The 15,000-nt window shown below is 36.2% G+C and overlaps 1 protein-coding gene and 1 long non-coding RNA gene across 2 annotated transcripts in view; one reads left to right on the forward strand and one right to left on the reverse strand.

Annotated features, from left to right (window-relative positions):
* The window catches only part of LOC137617335 (uncharacterized), a 388,681-nt gene that overhangs the window by 50,344 nt on the left and 323,337 nt on the right, over positions 1-15,000 (forward strand). The gene's annotated exons all lie outside the window — the stretch shown is intronic.
* Positions 1-15,000, reverse strand: part of LOC137617333 (uncharacterized) — a 53,931-nt gene that overhangs the window by 38,330 nt on the left and 601 nt on the right. Inside the window, exon 1 of the mRNA XM_068347358.1 lies at positions 14,472-15,000. This exon is cut by the window's right edge and continues 601 nt beyond it. Within this exon, the coding sequence (XP_068203459.1) occupies positions 14,472-15,000 (529 nt within the window). The remainder of the gene's footprint in view (positions 1-14,471) is intronic.

A 15,000-nucleotide genomic window follows, 5' to 3' on the forward strand; every position in this document is an offset into this window, starting at 1 on the left:
CCCTAACATCTTTCAACTCCTAAATCAGTAGAACTTCTACAGCATTAAGCACTTCATATATCTAAATAGAAGGCTCATCTTGACTCACAAGTATGTTTTAGAATCTCGACCATTAAATTTGAGAAGTTTATATCTCGACTGCTAAGCTTAGGAATATATTTTTAATTAGCAAACTTTTAAAAGTCATCTCTTGCCTGCCATACTTTTGAAATCAGTTTTTAAGTGGCAAACTTTTGAAGTTTGTTTTAGACTGTCAAACTTTTATTTTAGACTGTCAAACTTTGGCAGTTTATATCTCGATTGCCAAGCTCTGCATGTCTCTCGATTGGCAAGCTTTCTTTGGAAGTTTATTTGTGATTGTCAAGCTTGGGAAGTCATTATATTCTTGACTTTCAAGTTTTGGAAGTCTATTAATTAACTGGCAAGCTTTGGAAGTCTCAATTAACTGCCAAGCTTTGAGAGAGTATTCTTGGAGTTTATTTGTGACGGCCATTCCTTGGAAGTCCATTCCTAACTGCCAAGCTTTGGAAACATCACTCGACTGCCATGTTTTGGAAATCTATCCTTGACTGCCAAGTTTTGGAATCATATCACTCAATTGCCATGTTTTTAGAAATCAGTTCGTGACTGCCAAGCTTTGGAAGTCACTTCTCGATTGCCAAGCTTTCAAAGTGTATTAATCGACTGCCAAATTTTAAAGTATATCAATTTAAAGCTTCGGAATTCTGTTGTTGACTGCCAAGCTTTGGACGTATAACGCTCTTCGGCCAAGCTTTGAGTCAATTCTTGACAGCATAGCTTTGGAAGTATATCACTCGACTGCCAAGTTTTGGAAGTATAACGCTCGTCGGCCAAGCTTTGAGTCTATTCTTGACTTTGAAAGTATATTACTCGAATGTCGAGCTCTGAAAGTCACTTCTTGATTGCCAAGCTTTCAAAGTGTATTAATCGACTGCCAAACTTTGAAAGTATATTACTTTCAAGCTTCGGAATTCTGTTCTTGAGTGCCCAGCTTTGGACGTATAACGCTCTTCGGCCAAGCTTAGTGTCAATTCTTGACTGCATAGCTTTGGAAGTAGGCTATATCACTCGACTGCCAAGTTTTGGAAACTCACTCAACTGCCAAGCCTTGGAAGTTAATTCCTAACTGCCAAACTTCGAAAATACATCTCAGGTACTTTTTCTCCTTTCTCACTGACCCCCACCCCCCTTTTTTTACCTCTCTCCTTCCCCCCTCGTCCTTCCCCCCTCGTCCTTCCCCCTCTCTTCCCCCCCATTTATCCTGCTTTTATCCACACTGAGATGTATAAGGGCAGCTGGTTCCCCGAACCGTTGGTCTCTGTATAAGAAGCCCTTTTTTTTCCGCTGTTGATAATCTTATCCCTGAGAAAATTGATCTGAGCGGTATTAATTAGGGCTAATTATCTTAATGAGTTGGGCGTTTAATTTGCGGGACGGCATTTTCAAAATCAGTTCATGAAATCATTATCAATTCACGCGATTGGGATATGTAAAGAGGTGCTTAAAGCTGAGTGGAGAGAGAGAGAGAGAGAGAGAGAGAGAGAGAGAGAGAGAGAGAGAGAGAGAGAGAGAGAGAGAGAGAGAGAGTATAGTAGACGTGAATAAAATTTTCTTTTGTGTATTAATGCGAAAGAGTATATTAAATGTGAGTAAAAATGTCTTTTGTGTATTACACAGAGAGAGAGAGAGAGAGAGAGAGAGAGAGAGAGAGAGAGAGAGAGAGTAGTAGTAGTAGTAGTAGTAGTAGTAGTGGTAGTAAATGTGAATAAAATTTTCTTTTTTGTACTTCAGCGAAAAAGTATATTAAATGTGAGTAACAGTTTATTTTGTGTATTAGAGAGAGAGAGAGAGAGAGAGAGAGAGAGAGAGAGAGAGAGAGAGAGAGAGAGAGAGAGAGAGAGAGAGAGGTTTGAAGGGGATTGTTTATTCAACAAAGTATTGAATATTTTTTTTTTTATGAAACCCATATTGTGAACCAGTTACAGAAATCGTTACAAATATTTAAAAACAATATCCATATAATCTGACACATATCACAGGAAACTATTCGATGCAATACATTGTAAGGGAAACTTTTATTCAAAACGATACTTTAGGGTTACGTATGCATAAAATTCTCTTTTGTTTTCCATCTGCATTGTGGAAATATACGAAGTATATCGTGTCGCTTTGAAACCTGATTTTAAAAGATTAAGTGACGTGAATAGAGTAGTTACCTCCGCCAACGAAGTTGGAAGGTTTTATGTTTTACCCCCTGTTTCTGTGTGTGTGTTTGTTTGTTTGTTTAAGAACAGCTTCCTGACCACAATTTTATTCGTAGAGTAATGAAACTTGCTGGGATTAGCTGTTTTGTAAAAAGCTGGAAATTATTAAATTTTGGAAGGTTAAGGTCACGGTCAAGCAAAATATCCAATTCACACATTCAGCCATAATTTTGGACATCGTTGTCACAGAGACTTCAAACTGGGTCCATATTATGAGTGTATGAAAATCCACGCAAATTAATACATGTTAAGGTCAAAGGACAAGGTCAAGGGTGAGCAAAAGGTCGAGAAATAAGCTGCTGCGTGGAGGTCTGCGCTCTATTGAGTGCCCCTATAGTTTTTTTTTATTTCCCACACAATAATGAGCCAAGACTTACTAGTAATTGCTTACGGAAATATATACTGGGTTGTGGTGGCCTTTTAGAAACGTCCCTGTCTGACATTCTTTAGACTGTTCAAGCTCTATAGTTTCTTTAGTGTCTGCAACCTCACCATCCCTGTGAGCTAAGGGCGCGTTTGTGGAGCCTATAGGCCTACCTGCTGAATCATCAGCAGCCATTAACTGTCTCTCCCTGGTCCTAGCTTGGGTGGGAAGGGGACTTGGACGCTGATCATAAGTATATATGGTCAGTCTCTAGGGCATTGTCACTGTCGCTTACCTCTCCCATTCATGAGCGACCTTTAAAGCTTGAGCAAAGACTAAATTTATTTGAGAAAATAAAGAAATTTATTGTACACAAACGTACACACGCACTAACATTTGAGCCAATACAAAAACTTAAATATTACGAGAACTTTAAAAATCCTTAAAGCTAAAATAAAGAAACGAAACGGAAACGAACAAACGAAAATAATGATAAACCAATGCTACTGCAAGTAAGGGTAAATTGATTCATTCTTGATCCAGATTTTGTGCTGTCATTGTTTTCGTTCAACTGTTTTCTCCTTTTAAATTTGATACTCTGCAGAGTTCATCTTTATTGACTATAATTGTGGTATTGGAAGGGGATTTTTACTTTATATGTTATTGGTTAATCCTCTTAAATTTAAAGTAGCTCCAATTTCTTTCCTTTGGTAAATACCTTTTATATGTGTAATCAATAAAGGAACTTTTTTTCCGTTTGGTATTATAATAAGAATCGTTTTGTTTTCCTCTCTTATATAGTTAGTCAGGGAAAAACATCTCTTTAGGAAATCTAATTCTCCCTCATTCTCAAAATAGATTTAGAATTTTAGATGAAAAATTAATACAGATTTGACAAAATACTCTTTTTACGTATACTGTTATCATGAATGTCAATACAAGTTTCTGCTTGGTGTTTGCTAGACGAGGATTAGAGTCCCGCTCAGACTCGTTAGTTCATCTAGTGTCTGCAACCTTACCATCTTTGTGAGCTAAGGTTGGGGGGTTTGTGGGAGCTTATAAATCTATCTGCTGAGTCATCAGCAGCCATTGCCTGGCCCTCCCTGGTCCTAGCTTGGGTAGAGAGGGAGCTTAGGTGTTGATCATATAATATATGGTCAGTGTCTAGTGCTTTGTCTTGCTTGCTAGGGCAATGTTACTGTCCCTTGCCTCTGTTTGCCAGACAGGGGTTCTAGTCCCACTCAGTCTCGTTAGTCCCTTTAGTGTCTGCAACCTTACCATCTTTGTGAGCTAAGGGTTGTGGGGTTTGTGGGAGCTTATAGGTCTATCTGCTGAGTCATCAGCAGCCATTGCCTGGCCCTCCCTGGTCCTAGCGTGGGTGGAGAGGGGGCTTGGGCGCTAATCTTATAATAAATGGTCATTATCTAGGGCATTGTCCTTCTTGCTAGGGCGATGTCACTGTCCCTTGCCTCTGTTTGCCAGACAGGGGTTCGAGTCCCGCCCAGACTCGTTAGTCCCTTTAGTGTTTGTAACCTTACCATCTTTGTGAGCTAAAGTTGTGGGTGTTTGTGGGAGCTTATAGGTCTATCTTCTGAGTCATCAGCAGCCATTTCGTGGCCCTCCCTGGTCCTAGCTTTGGTTGAGAGGGGGCTTGGGTGCTGATCATATAATATATGGTCATTATGTAGGGCATTGTCCTGCTTGCTAGGGCGATGTCACTGTCCCTTGCCTCTGCCATTCATGAGTGGCCTTTAAGCCTTTAAACCTGCATTATACTCACTCTCATACATTCATGGCAATGAACAAGTTCGGTTTCCTTAATGGTTGGGTTGTACATAAAAGGATGAATGTTGTGTCATTAAATTGAGATATCATCCATTTTGTTTATGTTCTATGAAAATTGAAACTTAAACCAGGAAAAGATAAACGATTTATAAAGACATTAATAAAATCAGAAGTACCATTATGTTTGTCGCTGGGTGCTATTATTATTATTATTATTATTATTATTATTATTATTATTATTATTATTACAAGCTAAGCCACAACCCTAGTTGGAAAAGCAGGATGCTATAAACCCAATGGCTTCAACTGGGAAAAATAGCCCAGTGAGAAAGTAAATAAACAGCAAGAGAAGCAATGAACAATTAATATAAAATATCTTGAGAACAGTGACAACATTAGCATAGATATTTCATATATAAACTATAAAGAGAGACATATGTCAGCCTGTTCAACATAAAAACATCCGCTACAAGTTTTAACTTTCGAAGTTCCACCTATTCAACTGCCTGATTAGGAGGATCATTCCAGAACTGCGTCATAGCTGGAATAAAACTTCCAGAGTACTGTGTAGTATTGAGCCTTATGATGGAGAAGGCATGGCTGTTAGAATTAAGTGTTTATCTAGTATTGCGATCAAGACGATACTGTTTGGGAAGATCTGAATTCAAAGGATGGTCAGAGTTATGAAAAACCTTATTCAACAGGCACAAAGAACTGCCAGAGATTAATGTCTAGATCAGGAATAAGTAATTTGATAGACCAACAGATGAAGATGAGATTCAGCCGCTGAAGACCAGACTGAAGAACAATACTCGAAACAAGTCAAAATGAAAGAATTGAAACTGACTATAAATGGCAACCTAAAGTTAATTGTCTAACTCAAAATATAAATGGCCTAAGACTTTGTATAAAAAAAAGATTAATAAATAGACAACCTAGTGTGACCTTCTCCCTACCATTGCATGATAATAGATCAAATCAGCCACTGATTCAAAACATAAAAGAAAATTACCACTTCAGTATCCTTCCATGGTTTAGTCACGACTGTCCGTGCAGTAGACTCATTCTATTACTCTTAGGTATGTCAAAAAGCGTATAAAAATTCTTCGATGAAGTACTTAAGGCTAATTGAACTTTACATCCTACGATTATTCGACATAAATTGGTCATTAGCAGCGCAGGCCATAGACTCTGTAGTGTCTATAATCTTGAAGGTATTTTTATAACAAGTTTGCGTGACTATTACTTACTTCTTTTAATATTCTAATACCCCTATCCCCCTTCTCTCTCTCTCTCTCTCTCTCTCTCTCTCTCTCTCTCTCTCTCTCTCTCCATTATGGAAGTTTGATTGCTGAATAAAAATGAAAGGAAAGGCTTAAAGCTGATAAGATGAACTGTCTGAGCAATATATTTGGTGTTTTAAGGTTTAAATGCCACTCCTGAATAGCAGACGCAAGAGACAGTGACAATGCCCTAGCAGGACAATGCCCTAGAGATTGACCTTATAGCCACTATGATCAGTACCCAAGCCCCCTCTCCACTCAAGCTAGGACCAGGGAGGGCCAGGCAATGGATATTGATGACTCAGTAAGAAGACCTATGGGCTCCCCTAAACTCCCCATCCTTAGCTCACAAGGATTGTGAGGTTGCGGACACTGAAGAAACTATAGAGTTTGATCGGACTCGATCGTCAATCCACTAGAACGCTAGTGTACCAACCGTGTGTCACACGATCCTACATAGTAAGGACATTTCATTTTATGTATATATTATGCTTGTATCTTCGCTCTCCCCTTGCACTAAAAAGAACCTGAAATAACATGCATGTTTTTCTCACCGTTAACTGTTAACCTACGCGGTGTCGGTTTGAACAGGAAATTTCCTGTTGCATTGAGTTTTTGTGTATAAAGGAGAGTGTTCTGTAATAAAGTTACTCAGTTGCTTTCATGCTGTCCTTGAGTCACAACCTTCTCTCAGCACGTCACACTAGGAAGGGACGTTTCCAATGTAAGATTGATGTGGTGACATGCAACATAGTGAAATTTTAGCCTATGTAAAATGGTGGCATAGGAGGGGTTATATGGACAGTGTGAAAAGTATGTTGGAAAGGAAAGGCTTCGACATCCAAGCGCAGTAATGCAAGTTAGGTAGCACTGACTGGTACAATGAGGGTTCAACGTGCTGCCGATTAGTCTTCTGTATAGATGTGTGGAGCAAATAATATAGATGGAGATTTTAATCACAGGGTGTTCTACCTTAATTTATAAGTTAAAGGATGAATGTGGTAGTGACTTGTGCGGTTCTTCTCTGGAAGCTATCTCCCTTGTTAGAATTGATTGGTTATTTACGAAAAATACACTCGCAGGCATATATCTATTATAACTTGATTCGGTTCTGATACGGGAAATGACCGAATATTATATATATACATATATATATATATATATATATATATATATATATATATATATATATATATATATATATGTACACTCGTTATGTTCTTTGGTTTTTCGAAATTTTCTGGTCCTTCTGGCCAGACACTGGTTCTCTCCGTACTTCTGGTATGATTTCTATCACTTTTGAAACTCCGTGCAAAATTTAATCCTTTCTTACCAAGAACAGAAAATTTTCATAAGCTTCTCTCTTTAGGGATGAGGGACCTTAATTTTTCATAATTCCGAATAGAAATAGGACAAAAGGAAGGGAATAGGATTCCACAGACTCAAAGAGGAAGATTTGAAGAAACTGCAGGCAGGGAAAATAATAGCTTTCCTATGAAGAGTTTTGAAATTGTTCATCAGGCACGATTGTCCAATATCAAATGTCATGAAATAACTCTCCAATAACAGATTTTTAAAGTTTTTGTATATCCTGGCGTTTAGTTAAAAAATGCTTCAAATTCTTCCCAATACTCCAAGCCGTATGGGAAAAACGTAAATCAATTCTTTGAATATAATTTCCCAATAACTGACTCCTTAAAATATTTTCCAATAATTGATTTCAATCCTGCTCTCCTTTTTTTCCCATGGAGAGTGTGGACGGGGGTGGGGGGGTAGTTAGCTATGGGGGGGAGGATAGTAGGAGAAAATCCCCTGCAGCAGAAGCAGGAACTGCAGCAGCTGCAGCAGCAGCAGCAGCAGCAGCAGCAGCAGCAGCAGGAGCAATAGCAGTAGCAGCTTCCCCTTTGTATCTAAAAGCGAATGATTACGTGTGATGAAAATAATACCCAGAAAAGGGAGATATTGGATTCAGGATTAAGTTTCGACCTTTCGACATGACGAATAAAGAAAGAGCAACCAGGACAAAGACACAAGGGGGGAAAATGAAAAGCCAAAAAAGAAAAAAAAGAAAATAAACGTTTATCTCCCTGTGACGACCTCAACGATATGACGTTCATTCCCAAATTGTTTCCCTCCATTTAAGGAATCGGGGATTATGTGTCTTGTCCATTCCAGCAGGGGTGGGTCCGGGAACGAGCCAAAAGTCAAACTTAATCCAGCTTAAGGTTGACATATATCGACAGCCAAAAGACCAGTCTTACAAGGCCCCCCATCGTCTTACATATTCCCCCTACCCCCCTCTATATTAGATATGCCCCCTAGCAGTTCTCTACACTTCCCCTGCCCCAAGGGCTACCCCCTACCCTACCCTTCCAACCCCCAAGGTGCTCCTAGTGCCTTCTTCCTCCACCCAGCCTGGTCTCATCAGCAGGGTATCTGCGTGGTGAACGTTTATTGGAGATTTCAATTATACGATGTAATCGTCTTTCGGAGGTAATTTGATGGTTAGAGATTTGATTTTCTAAATCACGGTGACCCTCATTCGATTTTGTCTATTACACACACACACACACACACACACATATATCTGTAATATATGCAGATATATATATATATATATATATATATATATATATATATATATATATCTTATATATTTTTGTTTATTTATACAGATATATATATATACACACACACATATATATATATATATATATATATATATATATATATATATATATATATTCGTATATATACACGTCTATATTTGTACGACTGTACACTCACACACACACATATATATATATATATATATATATATATATATATATATATATACATACACACGTCTATATTTGTACGATTGTATACACACACACACACACACACATATATATATATATATATATATATACACAATTCACACACACACAACAACAACAAAAACAACAATTGCAGTCGTTTCTAGTCAACTGCAGGGCTAAGATCTCAAACAAGTTAATATCTGGGATTTGGCTATTTTTCATCACCACGTTGGCCAGTGCGGATTGCTGATGATGGGAGATTTTCGTCTGCTTGCTCACAGCAAACCAATTTAGTATGGGTGGCCCTGACTAGAACAGCTTTGCTGATCATGACGGTAAACAAGTCCATTCACCCTCACTGGGCTATTTTTCCCTGTTGGAGCCCTTGGGCTTATACCATCCTGCTTTTCCAACAAGGGTTGTAGCTGAGCTAATAATATATATATATATATATATATATATATATATATATATATATATATATATATATATTATGTTTGTAATATTTTGCATTCATAAAAAAATTGTTATCAAAAACTTCATTTGAATTGAAATTATAAAATTGAATTCCTTCCAATGATTCATTAATTTGAGATTAAAATGGAATTAAATCTCATTTTACCACTCATGCATTTAAGCAGTAAAAGCAATCTCCATTAATTTGCTTATCTGTTGTATTGAATTACTGTGAACTGATATCGGTCTGAATAAACCAATAGCATTAAGTTCCCAGTCTTTATACTGTTCTTTTACTTATTGCTCTTATCAAGAATACTTTCCAAGGAAGTGATTATAAAGATCTGTTGTTGAGTTCTGATTTCGCTTATCAAGATTTTATGTGTTCGATCTTTATGGAATGGGAAAATCTTTTTGATTATGTAGCCATATGGATTGAAAAGAGAAGGAGAGCAGATTTCTCTCTCTCTCTCTCTCTCTCTCTCTCTCTCTCTCTCTCTCTCTCTCTCTCTCTCTCTCTCTCTCTCTCTCTCTCTCTCTCTCCTGGGGTCAAGAGGAAGAGAGTGTGACAGACAATTTTATCCCTAAAGATTTTAATGGAAACCAGAATACATTATCCATATGTCGCTACTCTCCTTGAAGACAAAAAACAAGACGTATGGTGATACACAAACACACACACGCACACACACACACACACACACACACACATATATATATATATATATATATATATATATATATATATATATATATAATCATCACTATCTTCATCATATCATCATCTCCTATACCTATTAACGCAAAGGGCCTCTGTTAGATTTCGCCAGTCGTCTCTATCTTGAGCTTTTAAATCAATATTTCTCCATTCATCAACTACTTCAAGCTTCATAGTCCTCAGTATATGCTGTATAATTACCGTATATGCATACATATATACAGTATATTGTAATTGATAAAATGAATTACTTTTCGCATGTGAAGGTATAGGAACTCAAACCAAATCATCAGAATGTCACCTTTACAACACTTCGATTTTCGGGACTGTTGATTACTATCTAGGGAAAGTTGACTTGTCAAATAGTTACCTCATGTTACAGATTATCGAAGTTTCCTAACTTCTGTTGATATCCTCTGCACCTAGGGAGGGATCTAGAGACTTATGAAAAGTTTTGAGGCTTACTTAGAAAAGACCCTTCCTTTTTTATTTTGGTTATATGGTTGTATTTATTTTGATATACTACTTTTTTTTCACTCGCTTATCCTCTGTAGTTGAGACCCTCAATAGTTGACTAATTATGAGGTACCTAGTTCCCTTTTGACGTTAACAGTTGAACACTGATTTTTTTTTAATTGGAAAGGCATCTATTTCATTTCGTAGGTTCATTGTGTGTGTGTGTGTGTGTGTGTGAGAGAGAGAGAGAGAGAGAGAGAGAGAGTGTGTGAGAGAGAGAGAGAGAGAGAGAGAGAGAGAGAGAGAGAGAGAGAGAGAGAGAGACCTAGCTTTGTTTGGAGATTGCATTCAGGTATTAAACATTAAAGCTAAAGGAAGAAAGGTCCGGAATATTAATAATAACCATGCAGATAATATAGAGATAGCTACAAACTAAATTAGTCATTGTATATATATATATATATATATATATATATATATATATATATATATATATACATATATATGTATACACACACACACACATATATATATATATATATATATATATATATATAAAAGCGCAGAACTATAATTTTATAAGACTAAAGTGGAATGTTTGATATAAAAAGATCGATATTTGTAGCATCGTAAAAGATCATCACATCTGGCAGCCATTCCTTAACAAACGGAACAAAGAAAAATGAAGGCTTTGAAATTCGTTAAGAGAAGCAAGGGCCCAATTTTTACCTCAAAAGACATACACATACATTTATTAAAACATCATAATGCTTTTAATGAATGTGTCACAAAACTATTTTCAAGATAAAACTTAATTTCTTTACACTGGAAGATTTTTAAAAACAAAGACAGAATTACTGTTTTCAATCTCTTAACTTTGTATTGTACATGTATCACACGCGCTCGTATACTGTAACGGTATCTCTTGTTTATATATATATATATATATATATATATATATATATATATATATATATATATATATATATATATCGATATCGCTCTCCCCTCGTACTGATAACATGTTTAAGCCTATATATTCATGAATCATAATGTTTGAATTTTTGTGCCGTTCTTGCTTGGAAGGGCTTGTATATAAGCCCTCTTTCTGTTGAAATAAAGTTAGTTACATTCACATCACCTCTCAGTTATCACCTAACTGGCGCCTCCGCACAACTTTCACATATTTAAAGGCGATGTTATCTACGCAATTTAATATTCCACTCTAAAGAACAACCAGTGAAATCAGATCCTTCATATCCCGTTCGTAACATCATTTAGAAATCGACACGAGCGTTATTTTAACCGGGGAAGAATCGGTCTTGTATTACAAAATAACAATGCTGGGAAGCTAGACGCGTACGTTTGTTTGTTCGAGCTCCACATCAAACACAAAGAAGCTCCAATCGGCTAACACAAAGCCAGGATTATCTCTTGCAGCTTTGGCAATCGATACGTGTATTAGTTGCTTTTGCGCCGATGACCATGTTGTCTATACGATATCAGATTTCGTGAACAATATCTGTTAATAATTTCGTAAACTCCGTCTGTCAATCATTTCGTAAATAACTCCATCTGTCAATCATTTCGTAAATAACTCCATCTGTCAATCATATAGTAAACAACTTGATCTGTCAATCATTTCGTAAATAACTCCGTCTGTCAATCATTTAGTAAATAACTCCATCTGTCAATCATTTCGTAGATAACTCCATCTGTCAATCATTTCGTCCATCTTTCAATCATTTCGTAAACTCCATCTGTGAATCATTTCGTAAACTACATCTGTCAATCATCTTGTAAACTACATCTGACAATCATTTCGTAAATAATCCCTTCTCTCAATCATTTCGTAAACAACTCCGTCTGTCAATCATTTCGTAAACTCCATTTGTCAACCATTTCGTAAATAACTCCGTCGGTCAATCATTTCGTAAATAAACTCCGTCTGTCAATCATTTCGTAAACATCTTGATCTGTCAATCATTTCGTCCATCTGTCAATTATTTTGCAAACAACTTCATCTCTAAATCATTTCGTAAACAACTCCGTCTGTCAATCATTTCGTAAATAACTCCGTCTGTCAATCATTTTGTAAATAACTTCGTCTGTCAATCATTTCGTAAATAACTCTATCTGTCAATCATTTCGTAAACAACTTAATCTGTCAATCATTTCGTAAGCTCCATCTGTCAATCATATCATAAATAAGTCCGTCTGTAATCATTTGGTAAACTCCATCTGTCAATCATTTCGTAAATTCCGTCAGTCAATCATTTCGTAAATAACTCCAACTGTCAATCATTTCGTAAACAACTCAATCTGTCAACCATTTCATAAACAACTCCATCTGTCAATCATTTCGTAAACTCTATCTGTCAATCATTTCGTAAATAACTCCATCTAATAATCATTTCGTAAACAACTCCATCTGTCAACAATTTCGTAAACTCCATCTGTCAATCACTCCGTAAACAACTTCATTTGTCAATCATTTCGTAAACTCCATCTGTCAATTATTTCGTAGACTCCATCTGCCAATCATTTCGTAAACTCCATCTGTCAATCATTTCGTAAATAACTCCATCTAATAATCATTTCGTAAACAACTCCATCTGTCAACAATTTCGTAAACTCCATCTGTCAATCCCTTCGTAAACAACTTCATTTGTCAATCAGTTTGTAACCTCCACCTGTCAATCATTTCGTCCGTCTGTCAGTTATTTTGTAAACTCCATCTGTCAATCATTTCGTAAACAACACCATCTGTCAATCATTTCGTCGTATCGATACCTGTTTAAAAGCGTCAAAATCTGTCATAGCAATTTTGTTGTAAAATTAAAAGAAATTATAAAATCTCCCCCCTTCAAAAAATATAAACAAATGAGATTTTATTTTCACGAGTTTCATGAACAAAATAAAATCTAGATTAACTTGATGAAGGAAGTTACTCTAATTAGGTAAAATTATTTTGAAATTTAACTTTTTGAAACTTTTATTTGGTCAGTGATTGAGTTTTGATTACTCCTCCGGAAATTATTGGCAGACAAAGTGGAGCTGGCTTCAATAAATGTTTATTTAACCGAACGCGTTGTAATCTTAATCTGGTTATAATAAATATTGCAAACATATATTGTCCTCTTCCCCCTATCTGTATCTCTGCTTACTGTTATTGTTAATATTATTGTTGTAATCTCTGCTTATTGTTGTTGTTAATATTATTGTTGTAACTATTGTTATTATAATGTATTATCATTATTCTACTTATTTTTTGTTACAGTTATTATTATTATTATTATTATTATTATTATTATTATTATTATTATAATCATTATTATTATTATTGTTATTATTATTTTTATTATTATTATTTTATATTATTATTATTATTGTTGTTTTTATTATTTTTATATTTTTATTATTTTCATTATATTTATTATTATTATTATTATTGTTGTTGTTGTTGTTGTTGTTGTTGTTGTTGTTGATGTTATTATTATTATTATTATTATTATGATTATTATTATTATTATTATTATTGAACATTAGTAAACATATACGAAAAAAAAATCCAAAAGACTATCAGTTAACAAAGGAAACTCCGGCAAACTAGAAATCCCGCAAGTTTATAGAGGAATTCACATAAACTAAGCTGAATAAGAACAGCTACATTCATCTCATACTCCTCTCTTACCTAAGCAGTCATACCTCCCTCCAGGATATCATCTGACCCCAACTTTTAAAGCCACTTTTTCAAGTAAAACATTTATATTTACAGAAGTTTTCGGTTACGAATATAACTGGCGAGTAAACTCCACTTCTTTTCGTGTTTACCAAAGACTTGTCAGAGGATATTGCCAGGTTGTATGACCAAAACATTGGCTGTCAGATCAGGTCATTTGCTTGCCTGTGAAGTCAGCTGTAAGATGCCTGGCATGAAATTGGGGATATCGTGGAAATTGAGTACGTCCGATGTAAAATTGGATAAACATGAAGGTTCACTGAGAGAGAGAGAGAGAGAGAGAGAGAGAGAGAGAGAGAGAGAGAGAGAGAGAGAGAGAGAGAGAGTTGCTATTACCGTAAATATTGTAGCCAAATTACACACAACCGTAACGTAAACAAAACAATCTTACCCAGCGCGTAATAACACGAGGTCTATAATTACAGTGTCTCGTAAACTTCAGTCCGCAGAATTACATAAGAGTCTTAATCAAATATTATGAACAGCAAGACAAACAACACAATTGAGTATAAATGAAAGACCAAAGGATAAACATTCCCTCAAAAATTAAAAGCCAACATAAGGCACAGGATACTTACGTGAATCATGGAACTCTCCGAGAGCAATATGGCGGACGGAATGAAAGGCAGGCCAATGTTCGCTAAATCGAGGTGACCTGTCTTCTGGGCTTCCAGTAATTTTATGTCAACAGTTTCCTGCAGGTTCTCGACCGGTTTCATTAGCACTTCTTCTTGATCAGTTGAAAGGTCAAAGGTGACGATGGATGGTGGAATGAGGGGCCTCCGGTAGCTAGCCTGGCTTTGTATCAAGAGCTTTTCATGGTGCTCCCTTTTAGATAAGTTTTGTGCAGTTAAAGCTGAACTGTCTAACGTTGAGCCTAAAGACCTATCTATAGTCTCCTCTTCATTAAAGGGCAAGCCTGCGTCCTTGATATTGTCTGGGCTTGGTTCTTCTTCGTTTTGATTTAGATGTTTATCTTGAGAATCATTACTCTCGCTTTCAGATAGACAAGGGGTTTGAGCTTCATCTAAACCCTCTTCGGACAATGAAGTCGTTTCTTGATCGTTAAGTGAAGGTGGCTTCTGCTCTAAGCTTGACTCAAAAGCT

This window comes from Palaemon carinicauda, chromosome 23 (assembly GCF_036898095.1).
Source record: "Palaemon carinicauda isolate YSFRI2023 chromosome 23, ASM3689809v2, whole genome shotgun sequence".
Classification (NCBI taxonomy): Eukaryota; Metazoa; Arthropoda; class Malacostraca; order Decapoda; family Palaemonidae; genus Palaemon; species Palaemon carinicauda.